The 27,453-nt window shown below is 36.3% G+C and overlaps 1 protein-coding gene across 1 annotated transcript in view; it reads left to right on the top strand.

Annotated features, from left to right (window-relative positions):
* The first annotated feature begins 1,142 nt into the window (after positions 1 to 1,142).
* lgr4 (leucine-rich repeat containing G protein-coupled receptor 4) overlaps positions 1,143 to 27,453 on the top strand; it is a 31,581-nt gene continuing 5,270 nt past the window's right edge. The window contains exons 1-15 of the mRNA XM_044100749.1: positions 1,143 to 1,944; positions 11,363 to 11,434; positions 15,816 to 15,887; positions 16,433 to 16,504; positions 18,831 to 19,046; positions 20,846 to 20,917; positions 21,890 to 21,958; positions 23,373 to 23,444; positions 23,584 to 23,655; positions 23,832 to 23,900; positions 24,001 to 24,072; positions 25,429 to 25,494; positions 25,585 to 25,656; positions 25,755 to 25,826; positions 25,922 to 26,047. Of these exons, the coding sequence (XP_043956684.1) occupies positions 1,763 to 1,944; positions 11,363 to 11,434; positions 15,816 to 15,887; positions 16,433 to 16,504; positions 18,831 to 19,046; positions 20,846 to 20,917; positions 21,890 to 21,958; positions 23,373 to 23,444; positions 23,584 to 23,655; positions 23,832 to 23,900; positions 24,001 to 24,072; positions 25,429 to 25,494; positions 25,585 to 25,656; positions 25,755 to 25,826; positions 25,922 to 26,047 (1,376 nt within the window). The 5' untranslated portion in view covers positions 1,143 to 1,762. The remainder of the gene's footprint in view (positions 1,945 to 11,362; positions 11,435 to 15,815; positions 15,888 to 16,432; positions 16,505 to 18,830; positions 19,047 to 20,845; positions 20,918 to 21,889; positions 21,959 to 23,372; positions 23,445 to 23,583; positions 23,656 to 23,831; positions 23,901 to 24,000; positions 24,073 to 25,428; positions 25,495 to 25,584; positions 25,657 to 25,754; positions 25,827 to 25,921; positions 26,048 to 27,453) is intronic.

The raw sequence follows: 27,453 nt of genomic DNA, 5'->3' as shown, positions 1-27,453 counted from the left end.
GAACATCCGAGAAAACTAGAACTTTAGCGTAATGTACTCCCACAGGCCACTTTAATAGGTACACCTGTTCAATTTTACTGTGGCATGGCTGTTGGTGCCAGGTGGGCTGGTCTGACTGTGTAAGAAACCACTGGTCTACTGGGTTTTTCAAGCATAACCATCTCTTGTATTTACAGAGATTTCCAAAAGAGGAGTGCTTGTGTAGACAATTACTGATCTCTGTTGTTAGAGATAGAGAATAGGCTCAAATAATAGTTCAAGTATTCAAGCACCAACTCTGAATTAACAATATGTTAAATCTGTAAACATATAGTCTACAGCAGCAAAGTCCCACACTAGGTATTGGCTACAATTATGCTTACCAGAAGTAGACAATAACATATTGGAAAGACAAGTATGAGCTGACAAAGAAGTCGATTTTTCTAGCTGCTCCACAATAAGACAAGATATTATGCCATTCACTAAAGGCAGAAATGTGTCGAAAAGTCAATATAACAGCCAGAAAAATAAGACAAAAAAGTTCAGAAAGGCTGAACAAGACCCAAGAGGACCCAAGTTTATTTTGCCACCACTGTTAGAAAAATACAATCAGTAGTGGCCATAAAGGTCGTCAAGTGTTTATAGTTTATTTTTATTTGAAGGATTTACATCTTAAGAGTAAATTCTGGATATAAACCTACAAAACTGATTGAATATAAAAAATAAAAGTTTTTTTCATTAAGTACTTAGAGCAAATCATTGTGTGTAAATAACTTGACAAATAACCTTAATCGTCAAAGAAAACACAATAATAAAGCATAAACTTATATAAAGTATAGGCAAAGTTAAGTTTTAGATTTACACAGAATCAAAATTAGTGAATCACTTTAAAAACTCTAAAATTCATTTATGATTTGGATGTGAATCAAGTGTCTGCTTGAGTGTGGTATTAGTTCTGAAATGTGAGTACATCTCAAGAGGTATTACGAGCGATCCATGCCCTTCTTTACATGCAGAGACACCCATAAGCAGTCGTAATGGCCCTGCAGAGATGTTTTACCTGACTGTGTTGAAACTTGTGGTCGGGGAGTGTGCTCTGGTTGGCAGTCTAACGCTGCAGCGCAGGTTTCCGAGCTGCGCAGGCCAGGGGCCCCAGTGCTGCTGCTGCAGGTTGTCCGGTAGGGTGCCTGTCGAGCTACACAACACGCTGTTGATGTCAGGAGAGGAGAAGGGGGGGGGGACATGTGAGGAATGGCTGAAAACTGACGGTGCTCTCCTGCAAGGAAACAAACCAGGACGCAAAATATCGTATTGTGCGTTTCAAGCTTGTGTAGGGTCAGGCTTTTAGCAACGCATTACCATGTATTGCGCATAGTTATTATGTTTGCTATTTAATGGGACAGCGAAAACGCAAAAGAAACGCAAGGTAGGCTGCCGCTTCTGTCGCCAACGGAGCTACTTTATGGACTAATACGACATAAACAGGGCTGGGAAATGTTTCACAGTAAGGTAACGTGCTCGTCCTCGATGACTGTGTGAGGCTTTTAAGCTAGCTATGCGCTCATGTTCACGTTTTTGGTCGGACTTGTGAGTATGCGTTTGTTCTGGGGACGTTAAGATTGGTTTTTAAAAAGCAACGGCTGGGCTTCATCCCTTCTTCATGCCTCAACCGACCCGACCACATGAGAAGTCGACGTCCGGGGTAGAATAAACCGCAAACAAAGGCCCCCTTCTTCTTCACCGCCACCACCTGAACCGACTGGGAAAGGGGAAAAACAAAAACATGCGTGTGGATTTGTTTTGGATATGTTTGTGGTGCTTCATTCGTCCAAGCGCCTCCGGTCAAGGGCAGTCGACGGCCGTATGTTCGCCCTCATGCAGCTGCGATGAAGATGGGGGAGCAGACTGCTCGGGGAGAGGACTGACCACCGTCCCAACTGGGCTCAGCGCTTTCACCTACTACCTGTAAGTACTATTCAGCGTCCATAATGAGAATCCCATAACCGAAACCACGTTTGTGTTACTCTTTTTTTTCTTTTCAATTGGAGTTTTTGTTCTGACAAGATAAGTAAAACATGGTGTTAAACATCACTGTGCTAACTTTTTCCTTTCTGTTATTGGTGGTTGTCAATGCCCTAAAAGTGCTGTATTTTATAATTTTGCAATACAATATGATTAAAAGAGAGACGGCAGCAAAATTGGGCATGATGCAAGAGACTATTGTTTTGAATAGAGCTGCACCAATCAGGCTTTTTACTGGCCAATAATTATATCTGGTTGTCTTTCTGGTCTGACCCATTTTGACTTTGGTAAATTGCAATTACACACAAACTAGATGGACCAGTTCAAAGGTAAAGAGTTCAAAATGAACTAATTTTAAATTGATTGGCTTATTACTGGGATATTGTAACCCCAACCCACTCAGTCCAATTAATCTAAATAATTGGTCTGTACAGGCATCATGTAACAGCATGTACCTTTTGAGTTCAATAAAAAAAAAAATCTTGAAGTTGCAGGACATGCTTTGATGAGTAAATAAAAATGGTCTCACAATTCCTTTATTTTCTGCTGGATTTAAAGCTGCTGGCTCTACTAAAGAACCTGCTTAATTTTTTTCCCTTGCAGAAAATACCTATATGGGTCATTTATCAAGCCAAATCTCAAATGATACTAAAAATTGGTGTTGGCCATTAATAACCAGATTGATTCGTATTATACAAACATGTTTGTTTGAAAATTATTTTAGTTTGACTGTTAAATTTAAGAAACAGTCACCATGAAATGTGAAAATGAGCTTCATATCCTTTAATAAAGGTACCATTGACCTAATAAAATTGATTACAAGATTGACCTATATCTGAATTTAATAATCTGCTTCTTGTTAATGATTTTACTTTCCAAAAAAGTACCACTGTTGAAGAATGAATTGATTGTAATTGATAATTGCGTTGAATTCAATCAGTGGTTCTTGGATTAGTTCATCTCTACTTTTGAAAAGGTAACGCAGGAAGTTTTTCACACACATTTATTGTACAAGTTGCTATTAAATGAGGTTGTGAAACGAGAGCTTTTTCTTCTTCCCTATATGTAATTCAGTAGTTCAGTAGAGTTGATTTTATTCCTTGTTGCTAGAAGATTTTCGATCTTGTAATTTTCAACACATTTTGAATCTCTTTTTTTCTTTTCACTCTGTTTAAGATTTTTGCTTTTAACTGATAAGTAGGAAAGGGCAATACTCTACATGTCAGGAACTTAAAGCAATCTTTGTATTGCTTAGCAACACAATTACACTATTCAATGTAATTTAGATGTCAAAATCAAGCTGATTGTGATTAGTTAATTTAGTGTACTGTTTAAAGTGTACCACATTAAGTATAATCTCTGTGTAATCTAGTAAAGCAGCAAAACCTCAAACCTTTGCTAAATATCAAGTAATGAATCATTTGCAGCATTCTTTGCTACATTGCAGATCTTTCCTAACCTAGAGGTTTTGCATGCCCTTATCGTGATTTAAGTAACACATTGATCCATGTTTACAAATTCCACAAACCATAAACATGTGGACACCATCACAATATCAGCATTAACATGTAGTGTTTCAGCATATTAGCTGTCTCAGCATGTTATGTTACAAACTGAGCTACTCAGACGCAAGTCAGTGCAGTTTGTTAATAAATACATTTTAACAGGTTGTCTTGGAAAATATATTAATGCCAACTAAATGGAAGATTTTAATTTAACACAAAAACAAACTACAAAATGAAACGATTTGCGATTTGGTTCTTGGTAAAAGAGATAACTAGTCAATGCTATGTGAGCTATTTTGACAACAGCTAAGGTCACATAGATAAATCTGTGTGTGTTTTGTTGGGCTTTTGAGTAACATGGATTTGTTCCAAATTAATTTATGTTTATATTTTAGACATAAAATAAAGGAGGCAACTTGTGGTGGAGGAATGACATTCCCTGGCAAAGTTTGAGTGTTACAGCCACCTTAAAACAAGTGACTAAGTTTCATAGAAACGTTCAGTTGATGATTGCCCTGTAGAGTAACAGTTTGTTTCACAATCTCTAGGTTAATCACAAACCAAACCAACCGCTCCTCCATGAGCTTACGCAAAAGACAAATAAAAGAAATTATGACTTTAGTTAGGCGACTGTTTATCTCAGTGCGTGACTTGGTTACGGCAGTAACAAATATTTTAATTACAGAAAAAGTTTATACATTTTAAGCTTATTGGTGTAGGACTGAATGGACGAAAACTAATGTGTGTCACTTGAAGTCAACAACAGACATGAAAATGCTTCACACAAGGCCTACAAACAGGACAAAATGCTGACTATTAGTAATGTTATCATAGATTGGTTAGACTTTTTAGAACCTAAAAATTAACCGTACTCCATATTACTCTGATGCCTCAATTACAACAAAAAGTAATAAACTCACAAGATGAAAATGTTATCTCTACATAATCCTTTTTTTAAATGTTTTATGCTATATTTTCTTTTAAAAGACAAACTTCAACTTTTCGCTTTCTTTTATCTATCGATACTTAATTCTGAGATCCTAATACACTTTGGCAAGTTTAAATACGGAATTTCTTAATAGGTTCACCTTTGCGTTTTAAAGTATGCAGAAGGTTGTTTGTCCCTCTCTCTGTCTTCTGCTCATTTGTTCTCCTGGTCTGGTGAACTTTAGTTGTCCTCTCCCTCTCCCTCGGCCTTTTGTGTGTAGAGCGGTGGGGTTAGGGATCATGATGGATTAGTGTGACATATTGCAGCTGCAAATGCTCCCTCTCTCTGGGCTAATGCACCCGCAGCGATATGCTGATGTCTTAAAGAAAGACCTCACGTAGAAGTGCTCTGTTTTTACAGTACTTGGAATTTGTTGAATGCATTTCAAATCAATGCATTCTACGAAGTTGTGACACCAAAAAGGTGAAAATCTGCTAGAAAATTAAGCCAATTTGTTTAACTGGATTGGTTGTGACTTCAATAAAAAATACTTCCTAAATTGAGACCGTAGTACTCAGTATGCAAGGAACTCATTCAGTCACAAGATTGTGTAATAGATTATTTGGCTGTAAATCCCTTCTTGATTTGTAGGAAAAACCTGCTCATGGAAGACCACACATTTCTGCAATAAATCTTTTGACAGTGTTGGCATAAAATCTTACCTGCAGCTCACTTTGGGACTGAGGTTTGGCTTAAGTAGTAGCAACAGCCCTGTCACAGAAAAGCAGATGAGGGAGAAAAAAAAAACAGAGCTGCTTAGCCAGTAATAAAGAAAACAATCTATTTGAAAGTATGTAGCTTACCATTTTCTAACTCTTGGCAAATGGATGTTGTTTATATAATGATTGCACAAATTCTCTTCCAGTTTCAGATATAAGGTTTTGCTGTCCTTTACATTTCAGTTTTGGTTGGGTTTTCCATTGAATGGTAAGACGTGGGGAAAAACAAGGGGTGGTATTGGCGGTCTTGCACTCAACTGGTGGAACTTACTGGCTTCAACATTGGTGCCCTCAGTCCATTTCATCTGAATGATACTTTTGTTCTTGGTCAGTAGAGGTGAAAGGAGCTAGTCAGTAGTTCCTGCTGCAAAGCAGCGTGAATTGAGGAATATTAACCTTCCTTACTCCTTTTGCCCTCAGTACTCTATAGTGCTCTTTTAAAACATTCGTTTCCATTCTCTTAAAAGAAATAGCTGCATTTCTCTTTTATGCTTCCTGGTTTTTATTTTTTATATAAATTCTTTAATCTTGAATAAATTTACTCTGTTTTAATGATATTAACAAATGAATCTGTTTCTATTGCTCACCTGCTTTCCCATTTTAAGACTTAATTTCACTTATGTCAAGTACAATTTAGATGATCTTTATAAATATATATATTACAATATGTATTGTCTGAATAAACATGATAGAAATAATAAAAATGGGCTAGCACTTCATTTTACTTTATCTACTTTAAATACAACACTGGTTCAGTAACAGGTTTAGATACATCCCTTCTATTAACTTATGGAAAATGCTCTGCTTTAATTAAAAACAAAAAATCAATTTTTGAGTGTATGTTGTTTTGCTCTTGTAAATATTTTCTGTGCTTTACTATTTTTCTAAAGCTTTGTAAAAAAACTGAATTAACAATATTTTAGTTATTTGGTAACATGTAATGTTTTAAATGCAGGTATGTCTTTTTAAGTACTTTGTTTAAAGTTAAAGCTTAACGTCCTTTACTTGTATGCTTCCTGCATCATGGAGTAGCTGATAGTAAATTCTTTTTGAAATTTTTTAACTTATAAACTTTGAGCTCCTTCAAATGACTTTCTAAGCTTGTTTGAGAATGAATTTTGCTAAAACAGACAGCATCCCACCATGCTAAATTTCTGTGGTCTTAAACACAGGATTGTTTCTAATTATGAGCAATTGATGTATATGCTATATGGTGCTTTCTGATTTTAAATTGTGTTTTTGTCAACTGGAAATTTTCTACTGCTTTCCACTTTCTTCTATTGAAGAAATCTTCTCTTAAGACTCCTAGCAGACATGTTTAAATTTTGATTATTCAAAGTAATCATAACCCAAGTAAGATGCAGATCGAAATAAGTCATTTCTGCATATACAAAACGGCAATGTTTATTACTTTTTATGTCATAGCAGATATCCTTTGAAACCAAAGAATTAATAAAAAGAAGAATTGAAAACAATACAGTAGTGTTCTGAGACAAATACATTTGAGTGCCACAATAACCATTATACTGTGTGGCTAGTGTCTTCTCAACAAGGTTAGAAAATTTGGGGGACAGTGTGATTTTTCTCCAACTTAAATACTTTATCACTATGAAACACTATATCAAACAACATGGAAGAATTTTATTTTAGCGGGGTCAAAAACAGAAGGATCACACCCTTTAGACTCAGGTAGATTTGGTATAAAACAGGATAGACAAGTAGTTTTATTGCAATTGAATGAGTAATGTTTTTTAAAGAATGGGAATGTAATGAGAACATCACATTGATGGTCTTGAACTCTGGTCCTTTTAAAGTTGTTTTTCTGCTTCAATCACCTGATTTAGATGAGTGGGTCATTATCAGGCCGATTCAGAATTAAATGACAAACTAAGACGGTAATTCAACAATTGGAATAGCTGTGTATTGGAGTTGCAGTTTATACAAATTTTCTTTTGCTTTAAATTGTGTTTAAAGCAAAAGCTCCAACTCCTCCCCTTGTCATTTCTATATTCTTTGCACGAAATGTTGAATAAACAATTAATGTTGTTTCCACATATCATCTCCAATGTCCGCTGGAATCCTCTCCATAATTTCCCCTCAGAAAGCACGAGGAGAATCCGTGCTTTCTGATTGGCTACCAGTCACATTCAACAGTCTGGATTAACGCTCCCAGTCGGGGAAAACCCCTGATTTAGATCGGAGTGGCCAACAAGCTACTGTAACACACCACACACTACAGGATGATCGGTTACAAAATCTAACAATCTCAACAGTCAGATGTGCCCACATTCTCTATTTAAATCTAGTGATAACTGAAGGGCAATATACAGTAGTATACAGACTTCAGAATCTGCACTCTTTTGGTTGAATGCAGTATTTATTTCCACTTTGGCTTTATGTTTAGTTTTTATTCAAGTACATATTTGTTAATGGATATTTGTTATTTTTGTTTTTGGTTCTATTTATTTTGTTTATCAGTTCCAGTGTTAAGTGTTCTTTTGAAAATAAAGCGTATCTATCTTTGGCAGGAAATCGCATGCATTATTACGTAATTTCAATTAAATCAGTGTACAAAGGTCTTCAAACAATATTATCGTTTATCGCAATAATTTTTGAGACAATTAATCGCTCAGCAAAAGTTGTTATCATGACAGGCCTATATACAGCTACACCCAGGCTTACCAGGCTTTAGCACTTTATTTAAGGTGGATTCTTTTGTACAACAGATGCAACTTCAGTTTGTTCCTATGTGACATATAAACAGTTATCAAGCCAGCACTAGAGGTCACCATTTGTTGGTTGTTGTATTTGTTGTAATGACAAAAAGTATAGGTAAGTACAACATTGTTTTTTGTTTTTTTTTTTTGTTTTGTTTTGCTAAAATTGGCATACGTTAGTCTAATCATTACTGTGACAATAACTTATTTTTAAATATGAAATCCTCTGGTATTTGTTATGTTAATGATTGACAGTGTTGCCAAAACATTACTGTAAAGAACTCAAAGTACAGAATTATGTGGTTTGGCTAATAGTAATAATTTAATGAAGAAAATATTCACCTAAATTGTACCTTATTTCTGTTTTATGGTTATTATTAAAACTATAAAATTTTAGTGGACCGAAAGCAGGGCTTCTTTTACACCTCTGAAACAGCTGGAAAGCCCTAAACGTTGAAGAGAACACAGTATAAGTGAGGCCTAGACTGACGAGGATACGGTGAAATGGGATTCAGCAATGAACGTGTCTTGAATGCTATTAGGCTGCAGCTGTGAAACACTGATGCTTTGTAATATTTTTCTTAAGTGGGAGTGTGCCAGGAGTGTACCTTGGGATAGAACATAGCATGTCTTACTGCAGTTTTGGGCGTTTTCTTCAGTTTCATAAAAATGACAATATCGACATTATGGTTAAGTGCTAGAATACATTCGTTTAACTTTTTTTTTTTTTTTTGCTGCTGTGTGTTGCTTTATATCTACAGGGTTTGTTTTTTTTTGGTCAACTGCTGTATTAGTTATCTTGCTGAAAAAGCCCTCTGTGTTTAACAGCCAGTAAACTCTGGTTTTATCTTAAGCTAATTTTTAGGTCTTGTCTAGCTCGTAGTTATATTTGGTGACTAACTTTGTTCATTTGAATATTGCAATTATGGCATCAGTTGAAATTAATCCACGTTCTTCTCACTTTTCATTTTTCATCATCCGATAGCTCCCACCATTCTCTGTAAGTTTCAGATTCTTAACAGTAACAATTCTTCCAATCAGCTAATTTTATATGGACAAGATGTTGCTGCATGACACTTGGAATAATTTTGCCCATCAAACTTGCGTCCAAAAATTCTTTCTCAATTTTGATATTTGATGTTGTGATAACGATTGTGCCTTGGATCTAGTTTATACCCACCATATTTGTCCTCACATACAGTGTCTCACTACAGAAGCGCGCTTTTTCTAGGGGGCGTGTTTAGTTGTCTCAGTCATTTGTGCGTATTCCCATTTCCAGAACAGTCTGCAGGCATTATGAGTGGTGCTCGTCAAACTAGAACAAGCAACAAGGTAGAAAGTAGAAACTACACAAAGCTTTATGTTAATTGGGCAGTCATTCAGGCTGCTTGATATCAGAAAATCTTGTGGTAGTGATATTATTGGTTAACATCACAACGGCACTTGCAATATATGCCTATTTTCTTCTTTTCTCAACTGTGCTTCCATCACTCTGTGATCTTGAGCATTTTGATTAATGTTATTTGTGTCCAGTTTGAGCATCTGCTGCTGTGAGACTGACCAACTGGCTAAATATTACAATAGCATGGAAAATGAAAATTCATAACTTACAAAATATGATTATTAACAATATATTCATGTTATATTTTGCACCCTTAGTGGTCATAATGTAGTTGTAGTCAGTGTGTGTACTGACAACAAAACGTGATGTCTGACATGGCTTGTGGTTGTTAAAACACCTGTAATGCAGAACATTTATTTTGCCTGCAAATATACATTGAAAGGAAATATTAAAAATCTTTCACTGCAAAGTTAGTAAACAGGGTTCTGTGAATAATTTGATTTTAAAATTAAGAAAAGCAATTTTGAAAGCTTAACATTTTCAATAACCATTTTGTAAAGTAGGTTTGCTGTAATGTCTTCACATTAGTTGTTGATGTTTAACCCTGGCCTCTCCCTTAAAAGTCTCTGTTTTCTTGTTTATTAGCATGCCTCACTTCTCTCTCAGATTATCTGCTGCTTCGGTGCTGAAATAAATCCAAAGGGCACATGGGATAGGAATTTGCAGATACCTGTTTGTGGAAGCATTTAAGCCTGTCACCATTTATCACAGCTGCATTTTTAGTGTCCTCTTGAAATCTGTTTTAGCAGGGACAGGCCAGGACCTTGATGAGTAAAGCAGCCAGGCACAGAGGGTGGAAAGAGTGTGATAGTCACTGTGAAGCCTCCAGTATCCAAGCCCTGCATGAGGTTTAGACCAGTAAACAATTCAATGAGAATTTAGACAAACTATAAAAAATGTAATTAGGGATGGACTCGTTTGAATACTAGCAGCTTAACACACATTTTGTCTGCAGACCACCACCAGAGAAGTAGTCCAGGTAGAAAAAGGTGATAGTGGGGTTAGTGAGGTAAGCTAGATGTTGATAGAAACATTGTAGCTGAATAGTCCGTAGGGTAATTGGATAAGCAGGTAAGTGGAGATGGGACATAGGTCGCTGAGATGATGAGGGTTCTGTCAGGGTGCATATTTTAAAGCCTGTGTGTGTGCATATGTGTCTCTGTGTGTATTTGGGTCTGCAGAGGAAGAGCAATGTGATCCTTGTAGGATTCAGGGGCCCACACACAAGGTCTGAGAGAGATCTGGCAATGAAACTCAAGATGGTCAGTTGGGGAGTGAAAAAGGAAGGGGGGTCCAAAGGGTTCATTAATTTGAAAAGCTTGTTTTTTGTTGTTGTTTTTTTTTGTTTTACTTTTGTTTAGGGGCTTTTTTTTCCCAGTTATTGGCTTGTCATCCTTTGTGTTGTCATCTAGGGATCTTTTCTTTAGGTCTTGTAAGGGAATTCATTCTTATCAAGATGAAACATGAATTTGCCCTCATTGCTTACATCTCTGCCTCAGGAGGCATGATGGCAAACTTCTGTTTTTTTATTCTTTTGTTTTAGTGCCATTAGCTCTTATTCCAGTTAGAAGTTTTTTTCACAATCATTGTAGAAATTTAAAAACACAAACTCACAGAGGATTTAGTAAGGAAGTAAATCAAGTACTGAATGCATACTTTTCATGCAGCTACATGTCTGTTTTTACTTGTTGATTTGAAAAAGGAAGATCCCTGGGGCTAAAAATAAGGACTTTTTTTATGGTATTCTTTTTCTTGAGTTTGGACTAATGCAGATACATAAAACAGCTGTAAGCAATGTTGATTTTAGAATTACATAAGGTAGGTATTTCTTGATTCCATGTCTAAAATGAAAACTAGGACACTGCAAAATGGGAAAAGAGTAAAAATATCAAAGTAAGCATTTTATTAATCACTAACAGGTAAAACTACTCATTGATAAGCTCAATCTTTTGAAGCGTCATCGAGATCTTAAACCAAATGACTGCTAAGCTAATGTGTCATTGTGTTGCTTTTGTATTTTCTCTCCACAGTGACCTGAGTATGAACAACATCACTGAACTTCCAGCAAATGTATTCAAAAAGTTCCCCTACCTAGAAGAACTGTGAGTACATGCCCTTCTTTCTCCTGTTAAGGATGTATTTACTCTGTACAGTGTTGACATGAGCGCTGTTCTTTATGAAACGCACCTGGGTATTTGAATTCACACTGCAGGACGCACGGTATCGGTGTAGAGCGTTACCTCCTTCTGAGGTGTGGAAAACAGGCATGAGGCAACAAATCACTCAACGTTCATGAACTGAGCCAGGGAGGTTATAAAGCATGTCATACAGCTCAGCTAAAAAGGCGTTGCAAGGTGACACGCATTGAAGCAACAGTCATGTGACATCCGATGTGGATTTTTGCTTTTAAGGGATTATGAGGGTAGAAACAAAAACATCTGTGCGCATGGACCTCATTGAATGGGCATAAATCTGATCTTGGTGGATGTTTTTTCTTTGCTCTTTAAATACTTCAGTGTCTGGCTTAGTTCTGCTGTGAGTCAAAGATAAAAATCAGTCTGCCTGATATCAGGTAACATGCAGCCCTCTGAAGACAAAATGACCAATGAATTAAAATTCTCCTGAGGTTCCTGCTCCACTTGGCCTTTGTTTAGATGTATTTTCAGCTCTTGTGCATCTTTCAGCTGGCTGAAGCTTCACCCGCTTCTTTTTCTTACACCAATCCAGTTTTCTTTGTTGAGAAGCAATTTAGTTTTCATCGCATTGTGCAGAGGAATGCAAGGCAGGAAGGAAAAGGGCAAAACAATGGTTTCCATCACAACGGGAGTTAAAAACTCACCTGATCTCTCCACGACGAGTGTCTTGTCCTAACTCATCAAAACTGATGGTCTGTTTGATTGACATAAACCCTTAGTTAATTTGTCTGTTTGTGTAACCTTTGTTTCTTTGAGAACAAATCAGAAGACTTGTCTCTGTGAACTTTGGAGAAGGACTTTTTTGCTTCAGGTCTTCAGCATTGTCAATGAACCGGAGCTTTGGCCCTCAAGGCAAAAACAGACTGAGCTGAGAAAGAGAAAGAGGGGGAAAACAGAGTGCAGGCCATCCTTAGACAGGGAAACAAGCGAGAAAAAAAATATTCCTCCTTCTTAGTCACGCAACCTTTTTTGCAGAAGATCAACAGACTTGATGACAGAGATATTGTCTGTCTCCCTTTGCAGTTTGTTTATTTTCTTAATGGTAACCTGCAATTGATAATCCTATCCATGCAGCATTCACAACTTCATTTCACAGGTATCAGTCTGAGCAGATGATACTGTGATATACTCTGGCATCATTTATGAACAGAAAATAAAATTATATTTTTTAACATTGGACTGCTTATGATTCTGAAGTTTTAGTAATGTATTGTGATCTGCAACAATTAGCATTTTTCTTGCAATATTTGAAAAGTACTATATTCCAGAAAATTTTAATATGGGTAAATTTTCATTGTACTGAAGCATATTTTGCTCTGTTTAAATATAACATAAACTGACAGTTTTTTAAAATTGGATTATCTTATCTACATACCATGCCTTTCAACAGACCTCAGACATTTTGAACTCTGAACCTATAGATTTTATTACATTACAATTTAAAAATTTTAATGTATTTTGTTGGGGTTTTATCTGATACTCCAAAGCAAATTAGCACATAATCGAGGAGTTTAAGAAATAAGGAGTAAGGACTTTTTAAAATATTTTCTGGCATAATACATTTTATCATCAAGACAACCAGAAGAAATCCAGTTTGAAGCTAGTCCTACGAGATGGAAGGGACATAAGTAACATGGAGCTCTAGTCAGGTCAGAACAAAACTGCTGCATGTAGTTTAACCCTGAACACACTTTCCCCACACATGGTCTTGGCAGTATCACGCTGCTGCGATGATTCTCTTCAGAAGGGACGTTGAAGCTGGTCTGAGCTGATGGGAATAGGGAGGGAACTAAATATAGAAAAAGCCTGTTTGAGCAGCTGAAAAATTAAAGTTGAGGCTGGCATTCTTCCAGTACAAGAACCTAAAGATGCAGCCATGATTCTGATTGAGTGGGTAAAAATGTCAGTCTCTGCAAGTGCAAAGGTATTTGAATTTAAAATATTGACTCCAGGGGCGCAGTACAAATGCACGTCATATTTCTCTAAAAACTTTCAAAATTATCTATTGACTTTTCTTCTACTTCACTATTACGCCACTAAGTAAAAGTAGAGTAAATGCATCTTATAACATAAAAGTGTGGAATGAGGTGAAAAGTTGTGAATATTTTTGCAATTAGTAAAGAAACATTATGAACCATATGTACATTAAACTGACTCAAACCAGGGCAGGTATGAATCTGAAATGAGATGTGTTCATTTGGCAAAAATGCACATAAGAATTGAAGTCATATTTTTCACTTCATCATTTGTGTCACCTGTTTAACAGCGGTACAAAAACCGTCTTGAACATGTAGAAACATATTGAGAGTGTGTGTGAGGTGGAGTTTGGTTTTTATGTATAATGATATCCCAAAGAAAAAGTCTAAACTTTGTCATTTAATTTACAGTGTGAGGTAGACTTGTTGGAGTAGTGTTGCACAACTTGAAGAGTGTGTCTCTTCTTCGTGACAGCTGTCAAAGCCCTGGAGCAATAGGTGATAAATCATCTGAAAGGTTAATGTGGAGACGCACTTTCGGTTGTGAAACCGGTAGCCAAACTGAAACATTTGTCAAATCCTGTTTGTTCTTATTTGCAGTTACCAAATAAAACTTGGTTCATTTTACTGTCTTTTTGAAGATTATTACTTTGATAAATGTAAGTTCCAATCAAATTTTTTCCTAAACGTTTTTCAAAAATACTGACTACTCATACATTTTAACTTGGAGTAGCAGCCATTGTATTTTAATATCCTGGTGTTGGCAGTTGTTTGATTTGAATTATATGATCTAAATTAATAGCCTCCCTGTAAGCATAAATTAATAGCAAGTAATTATCGGGGACTTTGGGTAACTAAGATGTCATTACATCATGCTGGTTTTCAAAAGCCTTGACTATGTTCATAACAAATATCTCAAATGCAAAATACACGAGGGATTAAATTATATTTCCACCTACTAATGTTGTGCAGATATTCTGAGTTAAGCCAGTGACTTAAGAGGCAGCCACTGGTCATTTTTATCTTATTTTATATTTGTTTTATTTTATTTTAGTTAATCTTATTATATTTTATATTATTTTATTTTATTTATCACCTACAAAGCAAGATGACAAAACATCTAAAATGTTTTATTGGAATAGAAGAACAAAAGGGAATATATGTTTTGAGTGAAATAATTGCATGTTACCTTGTTGTTTTAAATATCTCTTAAAAGTACCTACAAACTAACTAATATAATAAAACAAAAATAAGACAGCTGTACTTTTCTAAACTTAGTAGAAATGATCATTCTTTTCAACCCCAACTTGATTTGACTTGGGCTGCTGGAATAAAAATGGTAAAGGTTTCTGCTTCCCTGTGACATCAGCTACATTGTTGCTTTATTCAAGTCCTTGGTTTTTATATATATTGCATACAGTCAAGCAACATGTCTTAGAACTTCATAAAATATGAAGTCGTCCAACGCACACACCTTTTAAAAGGATGCAGTCTCTCACTTTATTTGCCTGTGGTGCTAAATCAAAGTAAAAAAATCCCCAAAAAACTCCCCATTTGAATATCCACGAATAGTTAGGTTGCACTCTCAACAAACTCCAGGCCAGGGTTGCGTAATCTCTCACACCTACTGGTGCTCTAACATGGTCAGTTCTGGTTCTCAGCCTCACACATAGCAGCTCTTGTTGCTGGGAACTCGGCCTGGTCTGACTCATGTTGCATGGCGATAAATCTCCTGCTAATCTCTCAGGCAAGATAGTGTACTTGGGCTCCATGTCCCAGTCAGCTTGTCCCATGCTTATTTACACCCAGGTTTCCTATTTACTTCCTGTTCCCAGCAGGAAAGGGAGGTGTCCCCTCTCTTAAATAATTTTGACACGCACTGAAGCAGCTGTTTGATAATGACAGTTTCAGGGAAATATAAGTTGTGTAAACCTAAGAGGGATTCATTTTTTTTTCTCAATGTTTTTGTGATTTTTGTGGTTATTAAAGTTGCAGTTACTGAAAAAGGGGATCTAACAAAATAGTTATCCATAGGCAGGTTTAATCTGTGTTGGGCGATAGAAGAAGTGACGACAGTCCATGACTTAGGTACATGTCTTTGTCACTTTGAGCTCCATAATCAGCTTGAGAGGTGGAACCTAAGCTGCCCAGGACGTGTGGAGTTTTAAAGCTAAAGCAATGATTAATTTAAAATGTTGTTGTACTTTACAGTTTCAATACAAAGATATAAAGTACAGTGAATGTTTTTGAGTACTTTTGAAATGTGTACAACGTAATTATTAAATATAATTTTGACTCATTATCTCATCCAGACGACTTGCTGGGAATGACCTGACATTCATCCACCCTGACGCCCTGTCTGGTCTGCATCAGCTCAAAGTCCTGTAAGCATGCACCCTCCCTGCCAATGTACACAAACATCTGCATACAGACTTACAAATATGGCAATATAAAGTTTTCCTCACGACAGGCTGAGTGTAAATGGTGAAGTTTGGTAAAGCATGCATTTTGTTCATCTCTGACTAAAAGTTCTATGAGACGGCACCAACAAAACAGTGAATACAAGAACTGCTTTAATTTTAGTGCTTCATCAGCCACGTTGCATCAGACTGGCTGATGTGCACACATTGTATGTCCTAAAAGATACACAAAGGGCATTTCTGTTGATTTTACGTCAAGTAAATAAGTCGTAGTCCAGTATTCTTCACCAACCGGACTGGATTACATCTGCCTGTGTTCATTGATTAAGCTTTCATCTAAGTGTGCGAACTTCAAGTTCACACATTTAGATGTCTGACAGGGCAGGTCTAATCTGTGTTGTTGTGTGAACTTTAAGTTTGCACTCTTAAAGTACATTGTTCAAAATGTATAGTAATAAAATATTGTTCTGGCCTTGGTTGACATTTGATTTTTTTTTTTTTCCTTTCAGGATGCTGCAAAATAATCAACTTAAATCTGTCCCCAATGCAGCATTGAAAAACCTTCACTCGCTCCAGTCTCTGTAAGTCTTCAGTATGAACACACACATATATGCACTTAAGTGTTTTCATAATTATTTATGGGTGTTTTCTTTTGCAAAACCTTTATATTTGGGTGGAGCTTCCTGTCCAGCAGTAATAGCACAAGTATACACAATACCACAAGAACCTAAGGCTATTCCAAAAGCAGAACTAAGGTTTTATATGCATCTTCATCATATGTGTTTATGTATCTCTGCTGTCACAGTAAAAAAAAAAAAAAAATGGCACATGTTATATGAAAATTTAAAGCCAAGTACAGAGCGCTCTAATGTGCAGTTCACACCATTGAAATGAGCACTGCAGCAACTGATAAATATCTCTTTAATTCCCCCAGCACTTCGGCTTTGCTTTGTATTCAGTGTTGATTATACAAATCTAATTCAAAACTCAGTCTGATTATCTGCTAAGAGTCAAGATAACATGTTACAGACGTGTGTCATCGTAATAATAAACATTTTACCTCCCAAATTCCAAAATGTTTGCACTGACCTTGTTAGGGTTTTGTTGTTAGTATTCATTCCACCATGCTGACTTGCTATCTGCTTAGATGACTGTTCTGTTCTGTAGTCTGCATTTATTTCACATACCAAACAAATAATCACCAAGTCTTGGGGATTATTGTAAGAGGTGTTTTTTTTTTTTCTTTTACTTGAGATATCCAATCGAGGGGCAAATATCGTAATTTGAGACCGTCTTGCTGGAGTTAGTTATGTTGAATTTTGGTTTTACATTCTTGTATACAACTACTGCATCACAAAATGCCTTCACTTGTTATGAGAAGGTTTGATTATATGTGAAAACTTTCCTCTTATTAACAATAACCTTTGTGTACTCGGACAGTATTCTTGCTCATTTTCAGTTTGTACTGATTTTTCTTTAGAAGTTTGTGAATTTTATCTTGTGTCTGCATGTAAAATGTTATCGTTCAAAGTTTCCTCCCCCACTTGCCTTCATATTTGATACAATTTGAAGGTCTTGGCTTTGTATCTGCTGCCTCCCTCCGCAATGTGCCTTTGAGCTTGACGGGAACTTACAGTAAAGAGTTCAGCTGTCGAAATGTGCTGAAAATTCAGTTTTCACCCAACACTCTTGTTTTTTCATCCCTCTGCACTTTACATCTACTTTATCCTTCAAATTGCCTTTTCATGTCTATAACAGATATCTTTTTTTCGTTCATAGTTTTACGTTCTGTTGCTTAAGAAATATGCTATGCTAAAGGGAAGACTTGGTCAGTAGCCTTAGATAGCTAAATGTCAATCAAGATTGTTTTCTTTCCAGCGCAGATACTTGAGGAATTTTGAGGGAGGGTGAGACTCACATTCAGGGAAGATTCTAGGACAAAACTGCTTGGTTCAAGGGAAAAAGACGCTCCTAGAGGTCAAACAAAGACAATTTTATTTATTTTTTTAAATCATCTCAAGGGAAGTGTTTGTCCATCTGAAATAATCTGTCAAATGTAAGGATTCCACATCTCCTATTTAAGTTTAATTTACATTTTGTGTTATTTTATTTTGAGATTCTGCAGTGGACATAAGTTGGAAAATTTTGATTTTTCAGAAGAAAGAAGTGGACAGGTCTGCCTATAACTTAGATTGCATCATGACTTTTACTCTCCTTACATTTGACAGTCTTTGTTCATAAGCAATGGAGGTACAGATTGCTTTCTAATGTTTTACTACTGTGGCTATTTTGTAATCCATTAACTGCAATCACAGCACACTGGCAGTGTCCAAGTGTACAATCTAGAAGTGTTGTTTGGTATCAGTCATATTCTTCGCAGTGTCCAAGTGTACAATCTAGAAGTGTTGTTTGGTATCAGTCATATTCTTCCCGACAGTGGCTTTAAGTGATGTTTGCTTAAAGCAGCAGCTTCAACAGAATACTTACAACCATACAAACCACACTTAAACAATAATGAAATACTTTCAAAGACATTTAAACGACACGTATATTAAACCTGCATCCACCCCTGTAATAATTAGTCAGCGCTGTGATTGTGGTCATTCTGATTAAAACATTTAAGCATGAGCATCGTAAGCTTTATGGAATCATATTATGTTCATATTAATTCAGCAAATTATATTTAGAAACATCAAGGTTGTTGTATTCTAAGCTTCTGTTCTCAAAGGAAATTGACAACAGCATGTGCGTCAATGAGTCTGAGCACTTCAGAAAGCGAAACCCTTCAATAAAAAATCGATACATTTATTCCATCATGTGGGAACTAAAGACGCTGAAAACGTTGAATATTTGTATAGTTTCATATACATGGGATTGATCCACTAATTTTTTTTTCTGGATCTGTAGCCGCCTGGATGCCAACCACATTACAGCCGTTCCTGACGACAGCTTCGAAGGACTCCAACAGTTGCGCCACCTGTGGCTGGATGACAATCACCTGACAGAAGTCCCCGTCAGTTCCTTGAGACACCAGTCAAATCTTCAAGCTCTGACTCTGGCCCTCAACCGGATCTTGTATATACCAGACAACGCCTTCGGAAACCTCACTAGTCTAGTTGTGCTGTAAGTCTTATTAAGCTTCGGGTCTGACTGTGGTTTAGGATATGGTTTTACACTGCGGCGTTGAATGTTTACAATGATTCACTTGTTTCTTTGGAGAGTTCGCCATAGTGAAGGGTGTGTACAGAGCAGAGTAACCATCAGACCATGGAGTGTAATTTGCTATTTACATTGGTGTCTTCTGCATAAGTTGTTAAATATGTTCATTAGATCAAGTTCACTTTGGCTTTGTTTATCATTGGTTAACCTGCAGTATAAATACAGGTCAGTGTTAATAAAATGATGCATCATTTTATGACATTGGTTATGCATCGGTTAATAATATTTCTACTTACTTGTACCCCTGGCAGAGGTAGATTTGGATGTTTGTTCAACTAAGATGTTTATTTCTGATTGCAAATGAGACAGACATATCAAGCTCTAGAAGAAATTTAGAGCCTTTGACTGAACTTCATTGAAAACCTTGTGGTTATTCCACCAAATATTGATTTCTGAACTCTTCCTGAGTTAAAACATCAGTATTGTTTTTCTAAATGAATATGAACTTGTTTTCTTTGCATTATTTGAGGTCTGAAAACACAGCATCTTTTTCGTTATTTTGACCGTTTCTCATTTTCTGCAAATACGTGCTAAATTTTTGCTTGGACATTTGGAGACATGTCAGTAGTTCGTAGATTAAAAGAACAATGTTCATTTTACTCAAACATATACCTATAAAAAGTACAATCAGGGAAACTGATAACTTTAAGTTGTTTCTTAATTATTTCCAGAGGTGTATATAATATTAAAGTCACATGTCAAAGATGATTTGTTCCCTTATTAATAATAGCCATTGGAAATGTGTTCTTGGCATTACAGCAATCAGAATCAGCTGACCAGCCTTTTGCTTTTTCTTTTTCCCAATTTATCTTTGATGATGAACTCCAAGTCTTTGGGTCCTTTTGACATCTCCTCTAGACTCCCTAACGGAGAATGGGCCATTCCAAACTATTAGCATTAATCTGAGAGGTGGCACAAATATAACATCAGAATTATCAGCAGCTCAAAACGGGGGGACCAGACTGGACAGACGGTTTTTAAGTGAGACTGCAGGATCTCACTCAAAGACGTTTGGCACATTTAAAACACCTACATCCTCCACTTATGCGACACATGTAACCTGGGAGGTTGATGGATCCATGTCAGAGCATCTATGATGATTTTTGGACATTTCAGGCCAAAGCTTTTCTATATTATTTCCCACACAGGTGTGTGCTCAGATTCCGAATTTTATTTGGTTGCACTCTAGAACCCCTATATTGGCATATTGGTCCTCACAAAGTTAACACGAAAGGTTACTGCTCATACATACCTGTGTTTTCATGCAGACACGTTTAAAGTGGAATGTGGCATTGGGGTTTCAGTGTGGAAAAAGATTATAATGCCCAAACAGTGATATTGATTTAGGTTTATTGTGTTTCATAGATGGAGAGAAAAACAGCACCGTCCACATTGGGAGCTTGCATTAGATTCTGTTTGATTTCACCAAAGTTGTTATTGCTGTTCCACATTTGGACAAACACAAACATCCAAGCACCCATGCACACTGAGTGGTACTGGTGAAGGTTTGTATAAACATGCCAGAATAAACAGGAAGAAATGACCTGAATTTATTAGTGAGTTCAGCTCTGCTGTGGAGTACGAATACAGTACAGACGCTTCATTTACTGACCCTGCTCCGCATAAAAAATATTTGTGCTAAATGTTCAGTTTATAACGTCTTGTTGAATATCTCAGATTTGCAACTTATTTTGCTTTTCTAGGCATCTTCATAACAACCGAATTACAGAGATAGGAGCCAACTGTTTCGTTGGACTGGTGAACCTGGAGACGCTGTAAGTCCACAGTTACTCTGTATTTTGTTTATGTGTGTGTGCAGATGTATACTTGCATGCCTGCATGTGTTTATGTATCAGTTTGAGTCAGTTTGGGTTTTTGGACTCTTGTTTGTATGTGCCAACAGCTCCCCCACCCATCTCTGCTACAGTCCTCAGACATCATTGTGTCCACTTCCTCCTTTAATGGCTCTAGGATAAATAGAGCAAAGTACATGATGCTTATCAAAATTTCCCTCCCAACTGTTCACTTCCTACTGGCTCACAGTCTTACCTAGCGACAAAGACATTAATCTTCTCTGAATGTTCAGCTGAATATGAAATTGAACTGTTGTTGCTCATTTCTTGAGCATTGGAGATTTAAAGGCAATTTGTCTTTTTAATAAATTGTCTAACATCCCAATAAAATAAAATGCCTGTGATATGTTTTGTACATGGTGATCATTTCACACTTTCACCAATTGTTTCATTATATTGGAAAAAAATGTGTTATGTTACCATCAGGCTGTGTATGAAATATAATGTATTGAATAAAATTAATTCCACCACGCAGACATTTTGTAGCTTTGTAAGATGATTCATATGTGACATTTTGGAGGCTGCCATTGGAAACATTTGAGCCTTTTTTTAAACACTTTGACTGCAGATTTTTGAAAGCAAATTTCTTTTTGTTTTTATTTTCATAATCCAATAAAATACTTAGCAAGACACATTTTGGAATCAGTATATGTATAGATTTATTACTGAAAAAAGGGGTTGTGTTTATGAAAGCTATAGTTATTATCCCTGTTATGATAATTAAAGAAATCCATCTGAAACTGTTGAAATCTAATAGGTTTTTCCTTTCCCCACATTTCACTTAAGTTGGATAAATATTGTCTTAAAGTCAATCCATAATTTTTATATAGACACGAGCTAATTGCAGCAATCTTACACTGTGACTCCAATCTCTCTGTCTCTCTCTCTGTTTAGAGATCTTAATTTTAACAACTTGAAGGAGTTTCCTAAAGCAATAGAGGTCTTGCCCAAACTGAAAGAACTGTAAGTATATACCAATTTAAGATATGGGCTATTAAAGCTATGAATAATGCTTTTTGCTGTGTTGTACGTCTTAAAAAATACAAGTATTTGAGCTATAAATTTGAGAAGATGAACATTTTAATGCAGTGAAAGCAGGCAGGGTTTTCTGGCTTATGCTTAGTGTGAAAGTGTATAATTACATATGAAAATATCTCATGTCCTTACAGTTTAATATGAGACAGACAATCTGTGAAAAGATCAAGCTCCTCCACCCTCTCTAGTGCTACTATTGCCGTCTGAAGAAATTCACTGAATTAATCACTTCCTGGCTCTGACTGGTCAAAAACAACCAGTCAGAGCCAGGAAGAATGTCTTAGTGCTGTCAGTCATGCTTATGTATATGCTGCTAAATGTGCTACTGGCAAAGAAACAACTTACCACCATAGGAAAACCATTTATCCACTGTCACCAGTGGCAATAATAACTAGCCTTAGCATTCGTGGCAGTCTATGTTGTGGTGAACCAGCTGTAGCATAGGAAAGAGCAAGGGGAATCATGTGAGCGGTGTGCACATGAGCATGATTGACAGCGCTAAGATCCTCTTGGCTCTGATTGGCTGTTGCTGACTGAGTGGTGTATTTCTGCAGTTATTACTGGGAGAAAGCAGAGGAGCTTGTTTTTATTTTTATATTTCTTACATTATGCACTCATGACATAATGATATTTTTAACAAATATGTAAAAAAATATACTTCTTATAAAAGTTACATACTGCAGCTTTAAGACTGGACTAAAGTTTTTATAAAGATTTTGTTTGCATGACCTCAAACAAAACTGTTCCTGCTTGAAAACCAGCAGCTGGATGAAAACAATTCTGTAAAGAAGAGTGGGCCAAAAGTTTACCACCACAGCAGTGTCGAACACCCATCAAGAGTTTGTTAACTCTCTTTAACAAACTCTTGATGGGTGTTTTTGGTTTAGGGGAAATTACTTGTTTACAGATTGCTTTAGATGTATTTTTCACTTTATATTAAAGCCATCATTTAAAAACTGCATTTTGCATTTGATTCATTATCGAAAGAAATCTGGAAGTGAACAAGTAATTAATTTATTATGTCAATATTTCGAACAACATTTTGCTTCTTAATTTCATATAAAAAAAGACAAATTTCAACTTCCAAGCTGTTAGTTTGAAGGCTATACTTTAAGCTTCTTTACCTAACAGTTGAAAAATCACTTATTTATTTATTTATTTTCAGTTTTAAAATAATATTTTCTAGCTTCTTCTGTTCTGCTTCTTCTTCATTTGGTGGAACTAACTATGCTCACTGCTTTATCATATTAGTTCTGTCCTTTTCCGTTATATTGTCTTTGTCACGTTAACTTGACAGTGGTGATGAGCATCTAATTGCTGTCCCTTGACTTTTGTTCTGCAGTGGGTTTCACAGCAATGATATTGCTGCCATTCCAGAAAGGGCCTTTCATAACAACCCCATGCTGCGAACCATGTAAGGCCAAACTCACACAATGGAATAGTCTGCATGTGGTTTTATCTTTAAAGGAGACATGTTTAAGGCACAGAACAAATGTCCAGAAGATGGTGCCATACTCATTGTGCTCTCCTCTCTGACTTTGATCTCATTTCAGACACTTTTATGACAACCCTCTGTCATTTGTGGGAGCTTCAGCTTTCCAAAATCTCTCAGACCTGCGCTCTCTGTAAGTTTGACTATGAACCACGAGTTACTATCTGTGTGACCTCTTCAAGTCAGCCGTGATCAAAACAAGTCCTAAGCTAATTATATTTGGTTTATAGCATTTATCTGTCATCCCCATCAACACATACCACAGTTTTTACAAGAAACATTCCAGTATTAATCAGAAGCATTTTGCAGAATGTTGCGTGGTGCCAGCTTGATGAAGGAATTCCCCATCCTCACATGGACTAACAATCTGGATAGTCTGTGAGTAATATAACATTTTGTTTTTTCCTTCTTATTTGTGTTTCAGATGCAAGTAAATAGTGTGATTTTTGTTTGTTTATTTATTTCTTTTTATCTCCAGTACCCTCTCAGGTACCAAGATATCATCCATACCTGCTGATCTGTGTGAAGATCTCAAATTCCTTCAGACACTGTAAGAGACTCTTCCAGTTACAGTATTATGCGTTTCTTTAGAACTGGAAAATGTATACAATAACGGTCACCATTGCAGCATTAGTGTCTGAAATATTAAAATTGCAAAAAACTGGGATATTATAACTCAGGGTCCTGGTGCATGAAACTTTTGCTAATAATAAATTTGACCTTTTGGATTGTCCTCGATACTCATGATAGTGTTTAGTATTAGTTGCTGATTCTGACAGAGTGGAGGTGACATTGTGATGATTAATTGTAATCAACATTGTCATTGTAATATCAGTAATAGTATTGTAAGTACATGTTTTGCTGATATTGTGAAGCGCTACTTTATAATCCTTCATCCTCTGGTTTCCTCCTGGTTCTGTTCGCTTTAGCTTGATGCTTCAGGGTGTCTTAAATGCCGATGTTGATCTGGTCACAGCAGCATTGCTGAATAGTAAGGTGGTCTTAATTAATCACCTTTTACTAATTAAACAATATATTTTTATACTCTGTATCATCACAAGTTGAATGTTTCTACTATGACATTTTGGTTTATATCTGGTCAAAAAGTATTTATGCGTATTAGAAAAGTTTGGGTTTCATTGCATTACTGTGTTATTTTATATCTATCTAAAGGGGCTGAGAGATCAAAAAGAACATTTAAGTGAAATGACAGCATGTCATCTAACAGCAGCATATTTTCTACCTGACTTCTGTAAGGTCTTACAATTCATCAATCTTTTTTTAAGCCTTAAAAATTTGAAATACGCCCATCTTTTTCCATTCTCCCATGGTCTTTTTTAAGAAATGCCCTTATGTTGTATTTTGTAGTTCTGGCAGAATTCAGATAACTCTGGAACTACAAACCGCATGATGCAGGGAAGCACTTGAAATTAATTTAATTCCAGACTTTCTGCCGTCCCAACAAAGCTATGGAATGATTCTGCTTCTTAAACTGACTACATTGGTTTAAGATTAAATGTACAGGCAATTCAAAATTCAGGTATTATTTTTTACGTTATTCTGTTCCATCATTACAGGAAAGTGTCTATTTGAAGAGGTTTGGGTTGAAATGAAGAATCTTAATTGAAGCTTGTTGTCAGTAACTATCATGAAACCGTTATAGAAAGTTAGGTAACATTATATTTATCGTCCTTAGGCTGTTAAGCAAGTGAATTACAACAAAAATATGTATATTGTTAAGTTTATTTCATAATTAATGCTGTAAAATTTTAATCATGTTTATCTTAAAAAGATAAAATTTAACTTACAGAATCCTCGCTCTGAGGTATAAGCAGTTTATATAATTATTTTCCCCCAGTTGATGGTTTTCTTGTTATTGAGGTTTTTGGGTTTGTCTTTTAAACAGTGACCTGTCCTACAATGAGGTGACGCAGTTACCGTCCTTCCAGGGCTGCAGCCGACTGCAGGAGATGTGAGTTGAATTTTTTTGTAGATAGACCGTTAGTTGTTACAATAAATGATTCCTACAACAAATGTCAAAAATTCTTCTTCAAATCTGCAGAAGCTTCCAGCACAATCACATTCAACAAATCGACAGAGATACTTTTCAGGATCTCTCAGCGCTCCGTTTGCTGTAAGCCCTTTAAGACACTGAATAACAAAAACTAAGTTCAAGAAGACAAACATTTTACTCCATGTTTTTGTGTTTTCTTGTAATGTGATCATTTATAGAGACCTGAGTAGAAACGAAATTCGAGTTATCCACAAAGATGCTTTCCTCAGTCTCACTGGACTCACCAACTTGTGAGTACAACCTTCTTACAAATCTCCTGCATTGATTTGTCCATTTTGCGAATATTTCATAAACATCGACGGGATTTATTCAAATGATTCTGCAGAGATCTGAGTATGAACTCCCTGTCTGTGATTCCGACAACTGGACTGAGCGCCGTCATTCAGCTGAAACTTTCAGGAAACCCACAGATGAAAAATGTTCTTGCTGCAAAAAACCTGCCAAAACTCAGGTGAGAATGAATGTTTCCTTTTGCGCTTATAGCATCCTGGAGAGAATTGACTGTGGAACTGTGACATTTCAGGTTAAATTTAATATAAAATTACACCTCAGCAACTTTTGAGCATCTCACAGAGCTCTACTCAATTCATCATCTCAGAATAAAAAGACTATGGTATAACTTCAAATATACAAAGATATGATTTGGCAGACACAGCATTAATTCCTCGGCAGGGACAGAGAAGATGGTCTAAGTTCATGGAAAGATGGATGAAACTAAAGAGAGGGCAATTAGAAAACCACTTGGAGGCTACAAAAGTTTTGATACATGGGCAAAGATTTACCTTCTAGTCCAGGGGTCTCAAACTCCAGCCCTCGAAGGATGCTGTCCTGCAACTTTTAGATGTGCCTCTGCTGCACCACACCTGAATAGAATAATTAGGTAATCAGCAAGGCTCTGGAGAACTGATCTACACAAGGAGGAGGTGATTAAGTTGTTTCATTCCAGTATTTTGTACCTGTGGCACATCTAAAAACTGCAGGACAGCGACCCTCGAGGACTGGAGTTTGAGTTCTAGTCGTTCCTAAGACATACAACCGGAACTACTGCGGGATGACTTTGTTCAAAGCATGTTCATGTGCAAAATGGGCTAAACCTGTAATTACATTTCTTTTGATGCCCTCTGTGAGCTTGGATTAATAAGATTTTCCCCAAAAAATAGTAAAATTTCAGTTTCTGAAAGCTGGGAGAGACAGACTTTGAGGTGTTACTGCTTCATGAATACTGTTCATTCAATTACTGAATCAGGGAAAGGACCTTTCAGATTTTGGTTTGTGTAAAAAAAATATTTTTCCTCCTCCTTGTGATTATGCCCTACTTTGTGTTGGTAGAGCACAAAAAATATGTTAATGTTTGTGCTTGTTGCATAAGAAAATGGAAAAAGGTTGAAGAGGTATTAACTGACGTCTACAAGGGATTGTATTTGATTTCTTGAAATATACATTGTAACATAAAATGTTGAGTTATTAGTCATTGAAAAGTGATCAAACCAAAGCACAAAGAGGAAAAGGAGGCAAGAAAACTGAATAACAAGTCTATAAATGGAAACATTAAAATTTAATGAAAGGCAACCTTATCATCCTGTGATATGTGTGTTTTTCCAAGGTTAAGGATACAAGAGTGTTTTTTAGGTCTTGGACAAATTGTATCACAAAAGCGCAGGCACTCCAAAGGAGTAATACAGACTGCACTGCATAAACTCACTGAGTGCTCTGTTGTTGTTTAGTTTAGCTGATACCCTGGAAACAAATGAGAAATTGCATGCAAAGAGACAGCAAAGCAGAATCCAACTCTGCGTGTTAACATTTAATGAGGAACCCAGGCAAATCTGTTTTCTGCATATTTGTTGCTATTCTAGG

The sequence above is a fragment of the Gambusia affinis genome, linkage group LG02, assembly GCF_019740435.1.
Source record: "Gambusia affinis linkage group LG02, SWU_Gaff_1.0, whole genome shotgun sequence".
Classification (NCBI taxonomy): Eukaryota; Metazoa; Chordata; class Actinopteri; order Cyprinodontiformes; family Poeciliidae; genus Gambusia; species Gambusia affinis.
Note: the sequence above shows the minus strand (reverse complement) of the source record. Positions and strands in the feature narration are given on the sequence as shown.